General features: G+C 39.9%; 1 protein-coding gene across 2 annotated transcripts in view; it reads left to right on the forward strand.

The window, feature by feature from the left end:
• Positions 1-10,832, forward strand: part of pard3ab (par-3 family cell polarity regulator alpha, b) — an 85,796-nt gene extending 74,964 nt beyond the window's left edge. For both annotated transcript variants that reach the window (XM_077221923.1, XM_077221925.1), the window contains 3 exons: positions 4,190-4,307; positions 7,131-7,252; positions 8,159-10,832. In XM_077221923.1, coding sequence (XP_077078038.1) covers positions 4,190-4,307; positions 7,131-7,252; positions 8,159-8,585 — 667 coding nt within the window. In that variant the 3' untranslated portion in view covers positions 8,586-10,832. The remainder of the gene's footprint in view (positions 1-4,189; positions 4,308-7,130; positions 7,253-8,158) is intronic.
• The last annotated feature ends 7,416 nt before the right edge of the window (positions 10,833-18,248 follow it).

The following is an 18,248-nucleotide window of genomic DNA, read 5'->3' on the forward strand; positions in this document are numbered from 1 at the left end:
GTTAGATGAGGCTGGATACTAGATGAAGCCGTGAGAGAATGAATGTTAGATGAGGCTGGATACTAGATGAGGGTGTGAGAGAGTGAATGGTAGATAAGGTTATTAGAGGATGAATGTCAGATGAGGCTGTGAGAGGCTGAATACTAGATGAGACTGTAAGAGGATAATTTGTAATTGAGACAGTGAATGCTTAATGAGGCTTTTAGAAGAATTATAGATGAGACTGTGCGAGGGTGAATGCTAGATGGGCTATTAGAGGATGAATGTCAGGAGAGGCTAAATACTAGATGAGGCTGTGAGAGAGTGAATCGTAGATTTGGCTGTAAGAGGATGAATTGTAAATGAGGCTGTGAGAGAGTGAACGGTAGATTTGGCTGTAAGAGGATGAATACTGGATGAGGCTGTGAGATAGTGAATGCAAGATGAGGCTGTGAGAAGATGATTGTCAGGAGAGCCTGAATACTAGACAAGGCTGTGAGAGAGTGAATGGTAGATGAGACGGTTAGAAGAAGAATTATAGGTGAGGCTGTGAGAGGGTGAATACTAGATGAGGCTGTGAGAAAGTAAATGCTAGGTGAGACTGTGAGAGGATGAATTGTAAATGAGGCTGTGAGAGGATGAATACAGGATGAGGCTGTGAGAGAGTGAATGCAAGATGAGACTGTGAGAGGGTGAATGCAAGATGAGGCTATGAGAAGATGAATGTCAGGAGAGGCTGAATAATAGATGAGGCTGTGAGAGAGTGAATGGTAGATGAGGCTGTGAGAGGAAGGATTGTAAATGAGGCTGTGAGAGAGTGAATGGTAGATGAGGCTGTGAGAGGAAGGATTGTAAATGAGGTGTGAGAGAGTGAATGGTAGATGAGGGTGTGAGAGGAAGGATTGTAAATGAGGCTGTGAGAGAGTGAATGGTAGGTGAGGCTGTGAGAGGAAGGATTGTAAATGAGGCTGTGGGAGTGTGAATGGTAGATGAGGCTGTGAGAGACTGAATCCTAAATGAGGCTGTGAGAGGATGAACATCAGATGAGACTGTGAGAGGATGAATGCCAGATGTTATACTGGGTTGGACCATTAATCATATCAATGATGAATTTACAGTGAAGTGCACTTTTCATTGTGACACACTTTCTTTACCACAAAATGGCAGCTCTTATAGCTGAGGAAAAATAATGGGGTAAAATAACTTTAAGTGCCCACTTAAACGCTTGTTTTTCATAAGCATGTGTGTTTACCTGTGAGAAGTCAGTTTAAACGGAGCTGGTTTCATCCCTTCTTACTCCCAACTCCCCTTTCTTTTCGTTTAAAGTGATAAAACAGTCAAGTTATTACTATGCTGTGATTTTTATCCATGGTTGGTGCGTATTGATTATTTTGACCTGATTCGGGTGCTTTGAGCTCACAGCTGTTAGATAAAAATGCCAGGAGGAAGTAGATCTGTGTTGACAGTGGTGATGATCTTTTAAGGGGATAAAAAAAAAAAAATCCATCCAAAAAAAGAAAATTCTGTAATTTACTCACACTCAAGATATTTTGAGAAATATCTCAATTGTTGTTTGGTTTCCAGTGTCCTTCAAAATTATTTTCTTTTGTGTTCTGCAGAAGAAAGTAAGTCATACAGGTTTGGAATGATACGGTGCATTTTTATAATACTTTATATTGTGTATTTTATAATATTTTAATGTATTTTCAATCAATTTGAAGCATTTATCAGGCATACACATAAATATACAGTGCATTCATTCATAACACAATAGTTGTAGTGTAAAAGCTATTTGCCCTTGAGTTTGGAGGGGGTTCGAAAATAGATCACATTTTTTTTGTTAATGTTTCTGTCTCATGTCTCCCACACATGCAAAGAAACTAGCTATTTGTGCAGACAAGGACATTATGAATGTTGCATTTTCATAAATGTACTGAATTTTCTGGTTTTGTGTCGTTCTGTTGTAATTCGTTCTTTACTGAAGTACTGAATGAATACTATTATTATTGAGTGTTGTGCTTTGTAGGTTTGCAGAGTAACTTCAAGCGGTCACGTAAAACTTTATACTCAAACACGACTGCTAAATAAGCTCCTCTATGTGTTTACATCATGTGTAGAATGAATGTGTGTAATTCCAGTGAGTCTCTTAGTCTGATCTGAGAGTTATGCCACTGTTTTAAATGGCTCCAGCTGTTGGCAGTGAAAGAAGTAATCCTATGATGGGGTCAGAGGGACATCCTGTCTGGCTCAAACTGTATCTATGTGTGCACATGAAAAAAAGAAATATGTCATGGTATAACAAATGTGTTCAAGTCAATGCAGCTGACAATGGAAATGTAATTTCACACAGGTACTGTTACTGTCGTGTCAGCACATACACACACACACTCACACTGGCTTTCTTCGTTCATCTGGGCATTGTAATGCATTTAGATGTTGCAAGGTTATTCTTTTAGCCTTTCCGGAAACATTACAGTAGTTCTTCATTGATTCTCTTATTGGATTAAATGGCTCCATGGTGTTGATGTATTTGTGTTTTTGATGAGTTTGTATTGATTGGTGTATGTTTTAGATCAGGTCTAAGTGTTTCAATGCCAAAAGAAAGAGTTCAGTGGTGGTTTTGGAATGAATGTTTGACCCATATGTGTTTTTCTGTATGTGTCAGTAGCGCCGCTCAGCCGCTGCTGGATCTGCACTGACACGCCAAATGTGTGAAATTATAATTCTGTTGTGAGTTTGCACAGTCTGAAATGTGACAAGTTAAGGAACCCTGGGTGTCGCGAAATAATGCTAACCATTGCTGGGCTCAAAAACAACAATACATTGTAACTAGTGTAGTCTGAATCATGAACAGATTACTCTTACGAGCCAGTTCTTTTCTTTTTTTAATGCACAAAAAGACTCACGCATTACAGTCGGTTTGAATCATTCTAATGATTTCTTCTCAGAAACTAGTTGAATCCATCAGCGTGAACACTGAATTAATAACTTGCATGGATCTGCACGTTTAGGCCAAAACACGGAAACAAGTTAGCATTTTAGCACTTGCGGTTCCATCGTCCCACAGTAAATGGCTGAAATAAGGTCTGTGGTTAACACAAACTCAAGATACTTTCACGTTTTATTTTACAACATAAAATACATCAGTATTACAAATTTAGGTCATACCTGCACTAGTCCATTAGACACTTAAAATAGCATCACTGATCACTGAACATGCCCAGTTTGAAGAAGCTTTTTTTTCAGCAGTCTCTCCTATCTTTCCTTGGTATGAGCAGAGAAAAGACCAAAGCAATTACGAGGAAAATTATGAAATTTATGGCCCTGGAAGACCAGCCGAAAATTTTAATGTTTATTAATTTCTTTATTATGAAAATAAAAGTTTGTATTGAAGAAAGGTAGATTTTTGTTTGTGTATACTGTCAAATATAGTTCTTAAAACAGGTACAAAAATCGGTATTGGCTGGTCACACAAATCGGAAATAGAAATCGGTGCATCTCTAATATATATATATATCATATTGTATATTATGAATTATAACACACACACACATATATATATATATATATATATATATATATATATGTGTGTGTGAGTGTGTATATATATATACACACACACACACATATACATACATACATATATATATATATACATGTATATAGATATATACTTGAGACGCATACATGTTTGCTGAGTAGTCTGCGACTGCATTCTTAAATTATCTTCAGTCATTTCCTATGACAGAATTTATACTGCATCTCTGTGTTTTAAAACTGGACATCTGCTCATGTGCAAAAATCCCCAGTTGCTGTCATCTATATCGTAAACACTCAACACGTGATCATGGAATTTTAATAAGAGGAAATCTGTCTGGTTCCTTCTCACAAGCACGCACATTCACGTCTGTACTAAACGTATATTGTCCGTGTCTGGCGATTTCTCCTGTGGGTTTTCCTGATCTGATCTTGTGGATCATAGGAGCCCAGAGAGTCCATGTCTGTTGCCCACTGAGGTATCTGGGCCATCTGTGCACCGTGTGTGACACCTTGACCTTTGTTCTCATAAAGTTAGTGGAGCGTAACTAGGTGACCTTTTAGACAGGGTCGCAGTTCCAACACCTGTCATCCCGGAGAGTATAGGATCAAAGGGATTATGATGTAATGTTGTAATGTCTCATCATGTGACCTCTTCCTCCTGTTCAAACAGGCTGACGCCGAGCAACCACGACCGAATTCAGCGCTTACGCCAGGAGTTCCAGCAGATCAGGCATGAAGAGGAAGAGCCAGATGATCACCAGCGCTCCTACAGCTTGGAGCAGCCCTGGGTGAGTGTGTGAGCTGTGTGTGTGCACCCATGATCACGGGACGTACGCCCATGGTCTCTGGGAACTCCCAAGAAGGATAAGACAGTCTGAGGACTGGGGCGGTTACGTGCATGACCTCCAGAGCTGGGATAACGCTAACTGCTAACCTGAGACAACTGCATGCAGGAGCATGTCACTTTTGACAATGACATTATCCGCTAACAATGCTAACATGTGTTCATCCATCTGGACTATTCACCCATCCATTCATCTGTTCAACCATATCACCACAGCCATGGCTTCGGCAGATCGTGAATTAAGACAAGAACTGTGATTGGCTGAGTATGTGTGTGTTTGTGTTTGTGGCATGAAAGAGTGAATGTGTGTCTGAGAGTAAAAATCAACGTTTGAGAGTAAAAATCAACGTTTTAGGCTGAAATTGTTTAGTATTTAAGCTATTGAAATTAAATCCAGATCATTAGAATCTGGATTGAGTGTGAACTCAATATGATGATCTGGATTAAGGTAAATTTAAACCCCTTATGCCTTTAAAATTGTGCAGAAGGTCCTAATAAAGGGATTGTTCACCTCAAAAATGAAAGTTCTGTCGTTCCAAACCTGTATGACTGATTTTCTTTTATGAACACAAAATTGTCCATACAATGAAAGGTCAGTTCCTAAAATGTTTTTAAAAACAATTTTGCGTTCCACAGATGAAATAAAGACATACAGGTTTCGAAACAACAAGAGTAAATGATGACAGAATTTTCTTTTTTGGGTGAACTGTTCCTTTAAGTCAGGAATGAGTTGCACTTGAAAATGATCTTCCTTAAAAAGGGGTCTTGTCCATTTCAGAAACTCTTCTGTGTGGAATGTTTTTAACTTTATTCATTTGTAATCATCTTTCCAGGGAGAGAGTTTCAATGAACTGTTACACACGGTATTATGTGTATTTTCCTTAATGTAAATTTGTCTTTTTAAATATTTTTCAAACACCTTTAATGTATGGAATTATTTTGTTGTTTCTCTTTATAATGGTAGTGATTATGTAACTGTATTAAATAACGTAATCAATGTATTTTACCTTCCCCCTTTTACGTCCCAAAAATGTTCCCAGTTTCCAAACGTCCAAAACCCCCATGATAATTCTAAGCCCCCTTTTTTTTTACTATGCCTAAAAGCCCTTTTTTGTAAAACAAAAGGCAACAGAATAAAGATGGGTGGTTTTCTTTAATGAGTCCATTGTGTTTCTCGAGCCAAATCAAATCCAATTCAGGTATGTTTCAAACATGTCCATCATTTCTTCTTGGAGTTTTTCTCTTCAAGAGATGACAGGTGAGAATATACAGAAAAATTTCCACTTTTGACCACTAACCATTTTTCGTGAGTGTTTGTGAGTCAACGTTAACATCATTGGCTGTTATAAATCAGATAGCGTTACTGCATTTGAATCAGACCTTTAATGCCGTAATCTGTTTAGCAAACAAATGGTACGTTCCTGTGCCGCTAATGTTGTTTTAGGCAGTGAAGTGTGTGTGTGTGTGTTAATGAACTGGGCTAAATGACCCGGCTCCACACATCCTTCATCCTTCAACACCTCCGTCTCCACGGCAACATGGCTGGCAAGCTGTGTCAATCAATCCCAGCATGCTGTTCTCCTTCATTAGAGTTAATGGAATTCTCTGTGTGGATCGGCTCTTGATTGAGCATGCCTGGGACGGCATTCATCTGTTTGACCGAGCGTGACGAGAGCAGGGAACTCAATGTAAATGTTGCCATAAAAGAAATGGATTCTTATGGGTCATGAGCAATTTACCGCAGTTACACTGTTCTGAGTGTGGAACAAAGTCGTCAGTGTGTGTGTGTGAGTGAGAGAGAGAGGCGGTGTTAAATGAGTCTTTTATTGTTTATAATTACACCCTTATGTTCCGTGCCGACCAAGTGTGAGTGTGTGTGTGATTTCTTAATGAATTACATTACAGAAGTGCATATGTTATCACTACAAATCCACCCCTCACCATAAAATGAGCTAATATTCACTCAATGTTCATCTAGCATTCACCTAACATCCAGCTAACATTTATCTAACATTCACCTAACGTCTGCTGTGACCCCTCATTCCAGTGCATAATGCATGTAGATGTAGAGCTCAACTGGTAGAGCTTGTCGCTAGCAATGCCAGGGTCATGGTTTGATTGGCAAGGATCAGATAAACCGCTGTAAGTCACTGAATCTTAGAGGAATAAAACTCGCACCACTGGAGATGAAAAATGTATGAGGGTTTAGAACTAAAACATATTTCAAGTTGAATTTTGTTGTTAAAAAAAGCCTGTTCCTATAATAAATATAATTAAATATAAATATATACTTCAGATTTTGTTTCGCATTTGTAGTTTGATTTTGGGAATTGACTTCGAGCAGAATATAGAGATAAATAGATCTGGAATAATTGCACATATTTTTAATGATGTGGTCATTTGAATAATGGATAATAATTTTATAATAACTATTGAGGACTGTAATGTAGCTGTAATTTTGTTATGAAGAGTAATAACCAACTCCATGAATATTTTATGGGTTATAATCTACTCTAATGGTTTCATTAACGGCAGTAATGCGCTAAAGGTCATAGGACTGGTAATAATGTTGCATTCAAACTCATTTCTGCACTAATGTCACAGACCTCTACACAAAAAAACATCAGTGAAACCTGGTAAGTGCTTAGCTTAAGTGTTTGTTTGTTTGTCTGTATGCTCCTTCCATAACTCCATAAAGTTTTTCCCTACTGAACTTTTACCTGTTTGTGTTTAATTTACATGGTAATAACTCTTGTTTCTGTTACAGTCCAACTGCAGCTCGCAGGCTTCATCTGGCCGTCACTCAGTGTCTGTGGAGGTGCAGTTACAGAGGCAGGAAGCCAGAGATGCTTTCACACATGCTCAAAGACAGTACAGCTCTCTTCCACGGTACGCGTTTGTGTGGAATGTATACCAGTTGTGCTTGTTGTTATTTAGGTCTATTGGTCGAAGCACTTAAACAACCATGTGAAATCAAAATTAGACATTTTGTGGCTTGTAGTCCATGTCTATTAGCTGTAAGAAAGGGTCAGTATGATTTTTTTATTTGCTTCATAATACTTTTATCCTGTAAGGATGCATTAAATTGAAAAAAGTAATACATTTATAATGTTAGAAAAGATTTCTGATAAATGCTGTTCTTTTCATGAAAGAATCCTAAAAAAATTAATCATACTTTCCACAACAATTTCAAGCAGCACAGAAATGTTTCTTGTGCAGCAAATCATCACATTAGAATGATTTTTGAAAGATCATATGACACTGAAGACTGGAGTAATGATGCTGAAAATTCAGCACAGGAATAAAAATTGTTTTTAAATAAAATTATATTGAAAACAGTTCTTTTAAATTGAAATAATATTTCACCAAATAAATGCAGCCTTGATGAAATTTTTTTTTGAATGGTAGTTTATATGCTAATGTACACCAAAAAGATAAGAAAATTCAGTTTTTCTCTATAAGAAAAATAGCCAAAATGTAGAATTTTTTAAAATAAAATGTAAAAAGTTAAAAAAAAATGTGTGGAAAAATTCATCCAATAAATTCCTCCTCGTGATTACGAAGGAATTGACTTGATTTTATTCATTTTGAAAGTGTCTTCATTGTGCTCGTCTATGATACAAGCTGTCAGGTGTTTTTGCTGGACTGTGATGAAATCTAAAGGATATTGAAAAAAAAAAAAAGTTCGTTGATATGCCCCCCCCCCTTATTTCCAGGTTCAATATGAACAAACTATGAATGTCTTTAAACACATACACTAAGCTTCTCACCTTTCCCTTTTCTCCGCGTGTGTAGCCACCCTCGTAAGACGCCCACCCCTGCGTCAGAGCGCGAGTGGGTGAGGACGTGTCCAGCCGGAGACAGTTTCCAAGCAGCGAAGGACAGCGGGCGTTACTCCAGCTACCAGGGACACCGTTCCGTCCCGCGCACCGTTCCTCGTCACGGCTGCAGGAATGGCCTCTCCGTTCCCCCGGGAGCTGGCGGTACCTCGGTGGGTGGAGTATACAATGCACGTGTCCTTCTGGAAGCCCAAGAGCTCCTGCGACAGGAGCAAAGACGCAGGGAACAGGAAATCAAAGGAAGATGCCCGTCAATGCGGCTAGACTACGAATCACAGGATTCTAAAGGGCCCCACAGACAGGACGTCCCACCGTCCCCTTCACAGGTTGTCCGACTCAGCCGCATACACACACCTGAGAAAACGCGCCCGTTTTTGTCGTGAGAAGAAAGGAAAAACCTTTCTCCTCTTATCAAAGAGGCAATCGCAAACAAAGGCTCTCTTTCAATCATTTGTGTGCCACTTGTACACAGACTCCCCGAGTGCCTTTTCTTTATGAGGTCACGGTGGTCCTGCCCAGATCGACATTGGCTCATTGGTGCGTCCAGAGGCAAGAAGTCTCTTGGTTCGCTCTGAAGACATTCATGCTCTGACAATCAGCCTGACACAGACCTGTTCCTCTCTAGAACCATGTAAAACTTGCAGTTTGCACAGGTTTTAATGAAGTTTTGTGAAGTAGAGCTTTTTTTAAGATTTATCAGATTAATTCTTACGCATCAGGTAAAAGCTGTCAGTTATACTTGTGATTGATGTAGTCAGGGGAGTCGCTAGTTTTGTGGAAAAAAGGGACTGAGTACAGGGGGCCCAGAAAACCTAGCGACACCACTGGATGTAGTCACATGTTTGAAGAACTCGACAAATCTAGGTACAAAATAAACAGTCAGAGACTCCTGGGAATCCAGTGAAAAGAGAAAATCCCAAAAATGCAATGGAGAAGAAGAGAGAAAGGAAATGGGGTCACAGATAGCAGGTCATTAATTGATGCTCCTCATTAAATTTTCAGAGCTCTTTCACACACAGACCCCACGACCCACTGCTGTCTGCCAGGTGTGTGTGTGTGTGTGTGCGTGTGTGTGTGCGCGAGTTCCTGTCTCCCAGATGACCCACACTGAATTTTTCATCACACACACCAGCTGCCCCTGTATTGACAGGCCACAGTGCTCTGTGAAAGTTGTCTTCAAAAAGATTGTCTTCCCTTTTCCCTTAAACATGCATAAATGCACGCGCACACACATACACACACACACACAGGCGCTGTGTTTGAAATAGCACATGGAATGTAATAATAACATGTATAGCTTGTTTAGACACACACACACACACAGAGTATATATGTACAGTACATATATATATATATATATTACATGTATTATATGCATATATATGTATGCATGTATAGCTCTGTACACTCATAGCTTATAATGCAATACATATGGCCCCCAGTGTCATCTCATTTGTAGCAATTGTACCAAAACTTGAGACTTTCATACACATAATTGGATATACAATAATTGTACAAATACAATATACATACAAAATGAGTATTGAATTTGATAATGCACTTTTTCACATATAAGCAGTATTCAGTGCATATTGCACTCTGCACAGTAAACAGCGCACTAGTATTCCATTTCAAAAACAGCCACACACTCCTCTGGAGCACATGATAGATTGATGGATTTTATTGATCATTTAAATAGAAAGTGCTTACCCACTCGCGGCCTTACAGCCTGTGCCGGAAGCACCACTTAAGCCCCGCCTCTTTGCATATCAGCTCCGCCCCTAACAGCTGCCGCGATGGTGAATCTGCATGAGAGTGATGCGTTTGAGTTCTCAGACTAGAACTTTGAGTCTCTGATAGTTCTGGGCTTTGAGTCAAGAGCTCCCGTTGAGCTGAGACTCTCTCAGACTGAGTGTAAGAGGCTAGGTCAGCGCTGTGTGTGTACGTGCGCGGGGGCAGTGCCATATGAGCCAGCCCGTGCTCGCTTGACACATAACAGTGGGACACATGGTGCGCAACACACTCTACTGCCCAGGCACAGATGGTTGGGTGCGTTTGGTGTGTCTGTGTGTGTGTGTGTATAAGGATATAAAGATGATAACATGAAAAGAGCCTCAATACGACATGACTAAACAATAAAGACACTTTTTTTTCCATATCCAGTATGGAAATTTGCTCCTGATCTTGCCCTGCTCATCATGTTTTGTACATTCAACCCTTTTTAACCTTTTCAAATGAACAAAACCTCTTTTGCACCTTTTTAAATGTCCAAATTGTTACAATTTTAATGAAGAAGTGTTAAATACATGGCGCCTTTGATTCTTTTATTTATGTGTGTATCCTAGGATAGCAACCATCTCCATAATTGTTCTAAAGGTCAGAGGTCATGAGCGTACAGAGATATGGGGTTTCCAATGGACTAATGTATGATTTTCTGGATATTTTGTGTTAGTTTGTTTACAGGACTCTGTACAGGGTTTTTTGCTTTTTGTTTCCGTGTCTGTTATTTTGTGTTGTTTATACGCTGTTGAGAAATTGGTGATGTTTAGAAACACAGCAGCTGTTTAACTTTGGACTGTACAAAACTCTTGTAAAATAAAGGAAGGGGATGCTCTTCTGTTTGCTGAACACTCTGTGTTTTCACGTGTGTGTGTCTACGTGGGAGAGATCCATAGATATATATACATAGATGCCACATTCAACCACTCTAGACACGTCGGCATGCCAGCCATCTTGCAAAAGGTCAGTGTGTCATCACTCACAATAAGACTCAATGATGCCACAACATTGTGCAGTTTCTGGTTATGAATCCGCAAAGATTTGAATTCACGAAGAATTTACGTTTTTATATGTATTAAATCAATATTACAGGTTTTTACTTTGCTACTTTTCAATGTTTTTACTTTTACTGCTAACTTTATAATGTCGTGTCAGCTGACTCCTTAGTGTTGTTGTTTTGTTTTAGTTTAGCAAAATCTTCTGCTGAGTTTTCATTTGTGCTGGAGTTATTGCGATGCCTGCTGTCCTGATCATGAAATTTTGCTGATCTTGTTTCCACCTTTCTAGACTTTTTTTCTAGAATTTTCATTTGCTTTGCATAATTAGTCATTCTGTTGTTGATGGAGAAAAGGTCACCAGGGTCAAAGGTCAGTCAAAATAGAAAGTCTTTCAAGCTTTCACTTCCTTTTCTCCAGATATGCCACACATACTCCATACTTCTAAAAATGGTTACATTAAAATAAGAAATGAGAAACCTTCTTTTATTCAGAAGAAATACTGCAGCAAAATTATTTTCATCAGATTTGGTTGTATTAATGACTTGATGTAGACAAAACGACATACTAAAATGGTCTGATGGGGTCTTCAAGGTTGAACATTGTTTCAAAAGCAAGATAATACAAAGACAATTAATAAACATATTCAAAAGTTTGGGGTCGGTAAGAATACAAAAATAGAATAAAGAATACAGTGAAATGGTAAAATAGTGAAATATTATTACAATTAAAAAACAACTAAATTCTAATTAAATTTTTTATTTCTGTGATTGCAAAGCTGAATTTTCAGCATCATTACTCCAGTCTTCAGTGTCTTATGATCCTTCAGAAATCATTATAATATGCTGATTTTAAGTTTTTTTTAAATGTTATGTTAAAATGTATTATCAATGTTGAAAACAGTTGTGCTGCTTAATATATAACCTTGGCTGCATCCAGATACGCCAACTTCCATACTATATTATAGTAGGTGAAAATCTGTATGTGAGCTGAGATTTCTAAATTCATAGTATTCATAAGACAGTAGGCGAAAAGTATACCGGATGACCTACTATTTCTATCGAGATTCTGAAGTGATAATTTAAAGGACTTTACTATCCCATGAGGCAACGGGAGAGGAATTATGAATGGCTGTGAAGTGACGCAACTGACGCTGGTAGGTCACGTGACAGTAACAACGTAGCGGATGTAGTATGTCCGTATTTCATTCACACTACCCCAATTGATCATTAATATTGAACATACTTTTTTTAATGGTTGCAAAGTAAGTTTCAAAAAAAGTAACTACTATACAATAAGAGACTTTGGATCCAGCAAATGATTCTTTGATAAATAGAAAGTTGAAAAAAAACAGTGTTTATTTGAGATAAAAAATCTTTGGTAACATAAATGTAGGCCTACTGACTGTCACTTTTGATCAATTTAATGCATCCGTGCTAAATCAAAATATTAATTCCTTTAAAAATCTCTCTGACCTCAAACTTTTGAATGTATTGTACACCTTTCGCTATGTGTAAATTGCACAATCATGCAGTTTAGCCTGAAACACTGATTAGTGGAATAGGAATCATTCAATTCCATACGATCCTTATTGCTATCGAAATGACTGCGTTATTTTAATATTTAAAAATGTGCATGTTCACCAGGATGAAAATGGAAATAAAAAGATGGAGAGAGAGAAGGAAAGAAAGAGGCAGAGAGTTCTGGGCCGGAGCAGATGGAGCAACGCTTCCTCCAGATGTTTTTGAAGGTGCCACTCTCACCTGGAACCTAGCAACAGATGTGCTTATTACACACATGGACACACACACACCTTTTTTCTTCTTGTGCTTTCTCTCTCACACAAACAGATAAAAAGAACAGTGAATATTTCTCACGCACACAAAAACGTTCCTGACTTTAAATTTTTCCAATTCTTTTAAGTATTTAGGAGAGGGGCAGAGAGAGAGAGAGAGAGAGTGTGTGTGTGTGTGTGTGTGTGTGTGTGTGTGTGTGTGTGTGTGTGTGTGTGTGTGTGTGTGTGTGTGTGTGTGTGTGTGTGTGTGTGTGTGTGTGTGTGTGTGTGTGTGTGTGTGTGTGTGTGTGTGTGTGTGTGTGTGTGTGTGCTTCAGCATAGTAAATGTGTTTGCTTGAATTTGAATTTAAATGGAATTGAAAAAGGTCTCATTCTGACCGTCGGGCAGAGCATACACACACACACTGCAGGAGAGTCTGGCAGACTCATCTCTGAGACAAAGTGGTGTGCAGGAGGGCAAATTCAGGAGAAGCAGAGGCAGCTGTTCTGCCACACTAGCTGAATGGGTTCACGTTTAGAAGATACTCGTTGTTTCTGCTTTACTGGATAAGTGGCTTGATCAACTGTTAGTTCTAGAAACATTTTGAGGGCTTTAATGTACAATGAATATAGTTAAAGACTGTCAGCATCCTGTAATTAATATCTAGAAAAATAACAGTTTCTGAGTTTTAGTGCAGTTGAGTTTTAAGCACTAAGCAATATAATTAAACAATCAATAATTAACCCATTTGATCCTTGGGTTGGTATTATTTATAGTATATATGGTATATGCTATTTTATATTTTTCAGTTTTATTTTTAGTATTTTTGTCATGAGTTTTTGTTGCCGTCTTTTTAAAAAAAAAATGTCTATCCAGCTTAATTTATTTGTATTTTAGTTTAGTTTAAGTAATTTTACCCCTGGTTTCACAGACAAGGCTTAAGCCAAGACTTAAGCCGTTTTAACTAAAAGCAGCTTGGACTGATATATCTTAAATTATTTCAGTGGCATTGTTTTGCATGTCTCGAGATGCACACCAGTAATGTTTTTTTCTAAGGCATGTTTATAAAAACTACTTAAATGTCCTAATTGAACTAAGGCCCCAATCCCTTTCTGTGGAACCGGGCCTACGTGCTATAACTTTCAATTAAAACATTTTTTTTTTAAATTTAATCTAATATTTACATTATTTTTATTTCAGTTTATTTCAATTACTGAAAATTGTTTAGTTAACAGTAACAACACTGATCCCAAATTAATCAAATAAGGGCTTCTTATCAAATAAAATATGAAATTGTATTGAGTTGAAATTATTTTATGTCAGAAGAAAGACCACTGAGGGATATATCATATGAGAGACATGAATCTAGCCAGTCATTATATAAAAATATCTGAAAGCTGAAATTGTCCAATCGGAATCAGGTGCTCCAGAGAGCAGTGTAATAAAATGAAGCTAGAAATTAGAGATTTGTATAGGCTATTACTCCTTGATAAGCCTTTATGGTTTTTCTGAAAAAGTATTTAAGATGTTGGTGAAAGTATATGAGGATTATTTTTGGTCACAGTTGTGACCGGTGGGAAATAACAAAGAGAAAGAAGCAAAATTTGCTCAGTTGAACAATAAGACCCAAAAGAAGATTGCAAACAATAAAGATACATGATTGTAATATTTTTTACCTGCCGACTTTTTTTTAAAAATTTTTATAATGGATTGAATCAGTTAGCCTACATATTAAAAAATGTAGCTCTTCATTTTTCCACTGGTCACATGCTTCTTCTTTGTTTACTTTAAGACATTTTCAAGAGGGGCAAACTGGAATTAACGAGCTGTGATCATGTGAATATTTACATGATAAAATCAACAAGGTCACCCTTACGAAAAGGAATCATGGTCTTAAGTGTAGTTAGTAACAGTTACAATTACCATTAATCACAGTTTTACTACAAATACCATGGTTAAATACATGGTTAGTGTAGCAAAATCATGGTTAATTTATAGTTGCCATGGTTTAGCTGCAATAACCGTACTCGGTTACTAATGTAACCTTGGTTCCCTGAGAGTAGGGAACAAGTATTGTGTAGCTTTACAGTGGGAAAACTCATTTTCTCGAGAATATTGAAGCCGTTATTTTAAAACGCATTGCAGCTGCACCGCGACTGTACAAACCTATGGCGAGGCGGCTGAGACGCGCGAACCAATCGGGTCGCTTCGTGCTCAGGGTGCAACAGAACCCACCAGAATGGGCGTGGCTTATGTCTATATAAGCAGACCATTTCGCCATAGAATCAGGTTAAATCGACTGAAGCGACAGCACCTGAGCAAAGCGTAATAGCAGGGCAGGCTACGCAATACGTTAGTATTAGTAACCGAGTACGTTTCCCTTTCGAGAACGTTCACTTCGTATTGCGTAGCTATACGCAGTGGGAACCCATTTTAAAATGCTGTGCTATTATTAGCTAGCGACTTCATCCTGAACCATTACCTGGGACTAAGTGGCCCGAGGTCAACAGTAAAGTTTGAAAGTCACAATTCCCTCCAGGACCGGACAAAAGGTTGGGTCCTTTATTGAGGTATAATGTTTCAGAGGCTCGGGGCCCTCGGGGCCGAGGTCTTAAATAGAAAGTACCCGTGCCTGCAGAGCAGGGACTTCTAGGTTATAGAATCTCACAAATGTGGATGGTGAGGACCAGCCTGGCGCCGGACAGATGTCTTCAATTGGTACACCACTGGAACACTGGACCAAGCCCTAACACCTATGGAGCATTGATGGCACATGGAGGTGTAGGCTAGAGAGATAGCGTCTACTATCCATCTAGAAAGTCTCTGTTTTGTGACCGGCAGACCTTTAGTGCGGCCACCGAAACACACAAAGAGTTGTTCCGACTGTCTGAATATGGCGGAGCGCTCCAGATAGAATCTGAGAGCCCTGACAGGGCAGACCAGATTCAAATTATTATCTTCTGAAGACAGACGGGGAGGGGCTGATAGCGATATCCCCTGGGCTCTGAAAGGTGTTGAGAGCAACTTAGTAACATAGCCGTGCCTCGGTCTGAGCACGACTCTGGAAAACCCAGGCCCAAACTCAAGGCATGCATCACTCATGGAAAGCGCTTGCAGGTCGCTTACACTTTTGGCCGATGCCAGCGCTAGCAGGAGTGCGGTTTTGAGTGAAAGCGGTTTAAGGTCAGCCGTCTGGAGCGGCTCAAACGGGGGTTCTCTAAAGGCCCTGAGGACCATAGATAGGTCCCAGGAGGGGACAGAGGGAGACCGAGGTGGGTTGAGCCTCCTGGCCCCATTGAGGAAACGAATGACTAGGTCGCTTTTCCCCATGGAATGGCCAGCCACAGGGGCTTGAAAAGCCCTTATGGCCGCCACATATTCTTTGAGCGTGGAGGGGGTCCTGCCCACGTCCAGCAGCTCCTGAAGAAAGGAAAGTACTAGAGGTACTTCACGTGTGTGGATCTACGTTTCGTGCTGCACACCAGCTTGCGAACGCTGACCACTTGAGGGCATAGAGGCCTCTAGCTTCAATCATGGTATTTTGGACTCCTTCTGGGTGGTCCCTGGGTCCCCATTGAGGGGCCATACATTTAGGATCCACAGATCTGGGCGGGGGTGCCAGATTGACCTGTTCGCCTGCGTGAGGAGGTCCTTCCTCGCAAGGTCTGGGAACCCAGTTTTGGATCTCCAGAGGGGGGCTATGAGGAGGCCTTAGCACTTGCTCTCCCTGATCCACTCGATGACCTGTGAAAGCATCAAGACCGGAGGGAACACATAAAGTGGGGGGACATTGTCTCTGGATAACATATGGAGATATTATATTCAGAATACCTGGTACGTGAACCGCCCTTAGCAAGCGCAGGTTGACATGTGCCCAAAGGAGGAGGAGTCTGGCCATAGCGTCCAGGCTGGCCAATCTGATGCCGCCCTGGCGATTTATATAGGACACCACTGACATGTTGTCCGTGCGGACCAGGACGTGGTGTCCCGCCAGATCTGGGAGGAAGGTTTTCAGGGCTAAATGAAACGCTCTCATTTAGAGGCAGTTGATATGTAGGCACTTCTCCAGGCTCGTCCAGAGGCCGGAGATTGGCCTGCCCTCGCACAGTGCCCCCCAACCCAGGTTGGAGGCATCTGTTTAAACCACTTTCCTTCTCGATACCAACCCCATGTCTACACCTGACTGGTACCAGTCAGTGCGTTTCCAAGGGGTCAGGGCTTTGATAAAGCCGTGATCCACCCTGATACGTAAGTGACCGGAGCATCACGCATGAGATGGCACTCTGCGTTTCAGCCATCGCTGCAGGGGATGCGTGTGCAGTTAGGTTTAGTTGAAGTACTGACGACACAGAGGCCATAAGGCCCAAAACCCTCTAAAATGTATGGCGTGACCTGTGAGAGATGCCACAACGATGCCACTAGCTGCTGAATAGTGAGGGCACGGTCTGAATTCCGCATCTGTTAAAGACATCAGTCCAGCATGAGTTTACATTGAAAAACAATTGGAAACGCTTTCTGTCTAACTGTTCATTTATAAGCTTGAGTTTGAAACTAGTAAAAGATAAATTCATCAGCATTCAACTCTTGTCATTTTCTCCGGAGATCTCACAAAGAAAAAAAAAGATACTGAGGGGTTTGTGATCTCTCATGTGAGGGTCAAAAAGGATAAAGAAGCTAAGAATTGTATAGTTAGAGGACAATGCAGTGGGAAAAAAGAGAGAGCGATAGAGAGTGATGGAGAGAAAGAGTGACCTACATTCTTAAAATCACCATTCATTAACGTTTATTCACATTTCCTCCCAGTGTTTTCCATACCACAGATTTAATGAAGATGCATCTTGTTTTCAGCTCCTGATTGGACACATTGTAGCTTCATTCATCCTGTCAGAGCAGCGTGGTCTTTCTGTTTATCTCTGCCCTTCATTTATTACGCCATCCAGTCAGTGAATGAATAGTCGTGCTATTGTGGGCCGCAGCGAGAGATTTTAGAGGTTAATGAACACGTCCACATCGAGTCAGAGACAATCAGCCCACCACGGTATGCCTCGCTCTCTCTCTCCACGCTGAAATAGTCTCTCTGTCAGCGTGGTATTGTCTAAGACTCTCAGTGGCCATTCACTCCACTTGAAGAGATTGACTCTCACAGCTGTAACGCAGCCAATAGCTTCAGTCCTCAGCCAGCGGTTGTCAATGAAAAGTGCTCTTATTAGATTTCCAATTTCAGCTTTGCTCAGAAAACCATTTATGAGATGGGGGAAGGGGGCGGACACATGGAAGTGCATATAAAAAGAACAAATCTCTAATTTCCAGCTTCATAATACATCATTTTATTACACTGCTCACTGGAGCACTTGATTCTGATTGGACAATGTCAGCTTTCAGATATTTTTATGTAATGCCTGGCTAGATTAATGTCTCACGTTATCCCTCAGTGGTCTTTCTTCTGACATAAAATAATCTCAACTTGAATCAATATTTCATATTTTATTTATTTGAT

This window comes from Siphateles boraxobius, unplaced genomic scaffold, assembly GCF_051911475.1.
Source record: "Siphateles boraxobius isolate OS27281-9 unplaced genomic scaffold, OSU_SipBor_1 86, whole genome shotgun sequence".
NCBI classification, from domain to species: domain Eukaryota; kingdom Metazoa; phylum Chordata; class Actinopteri; order Cypriniformes; family Leuciscidae; genus Siphateles; species Siphateles boraxobius.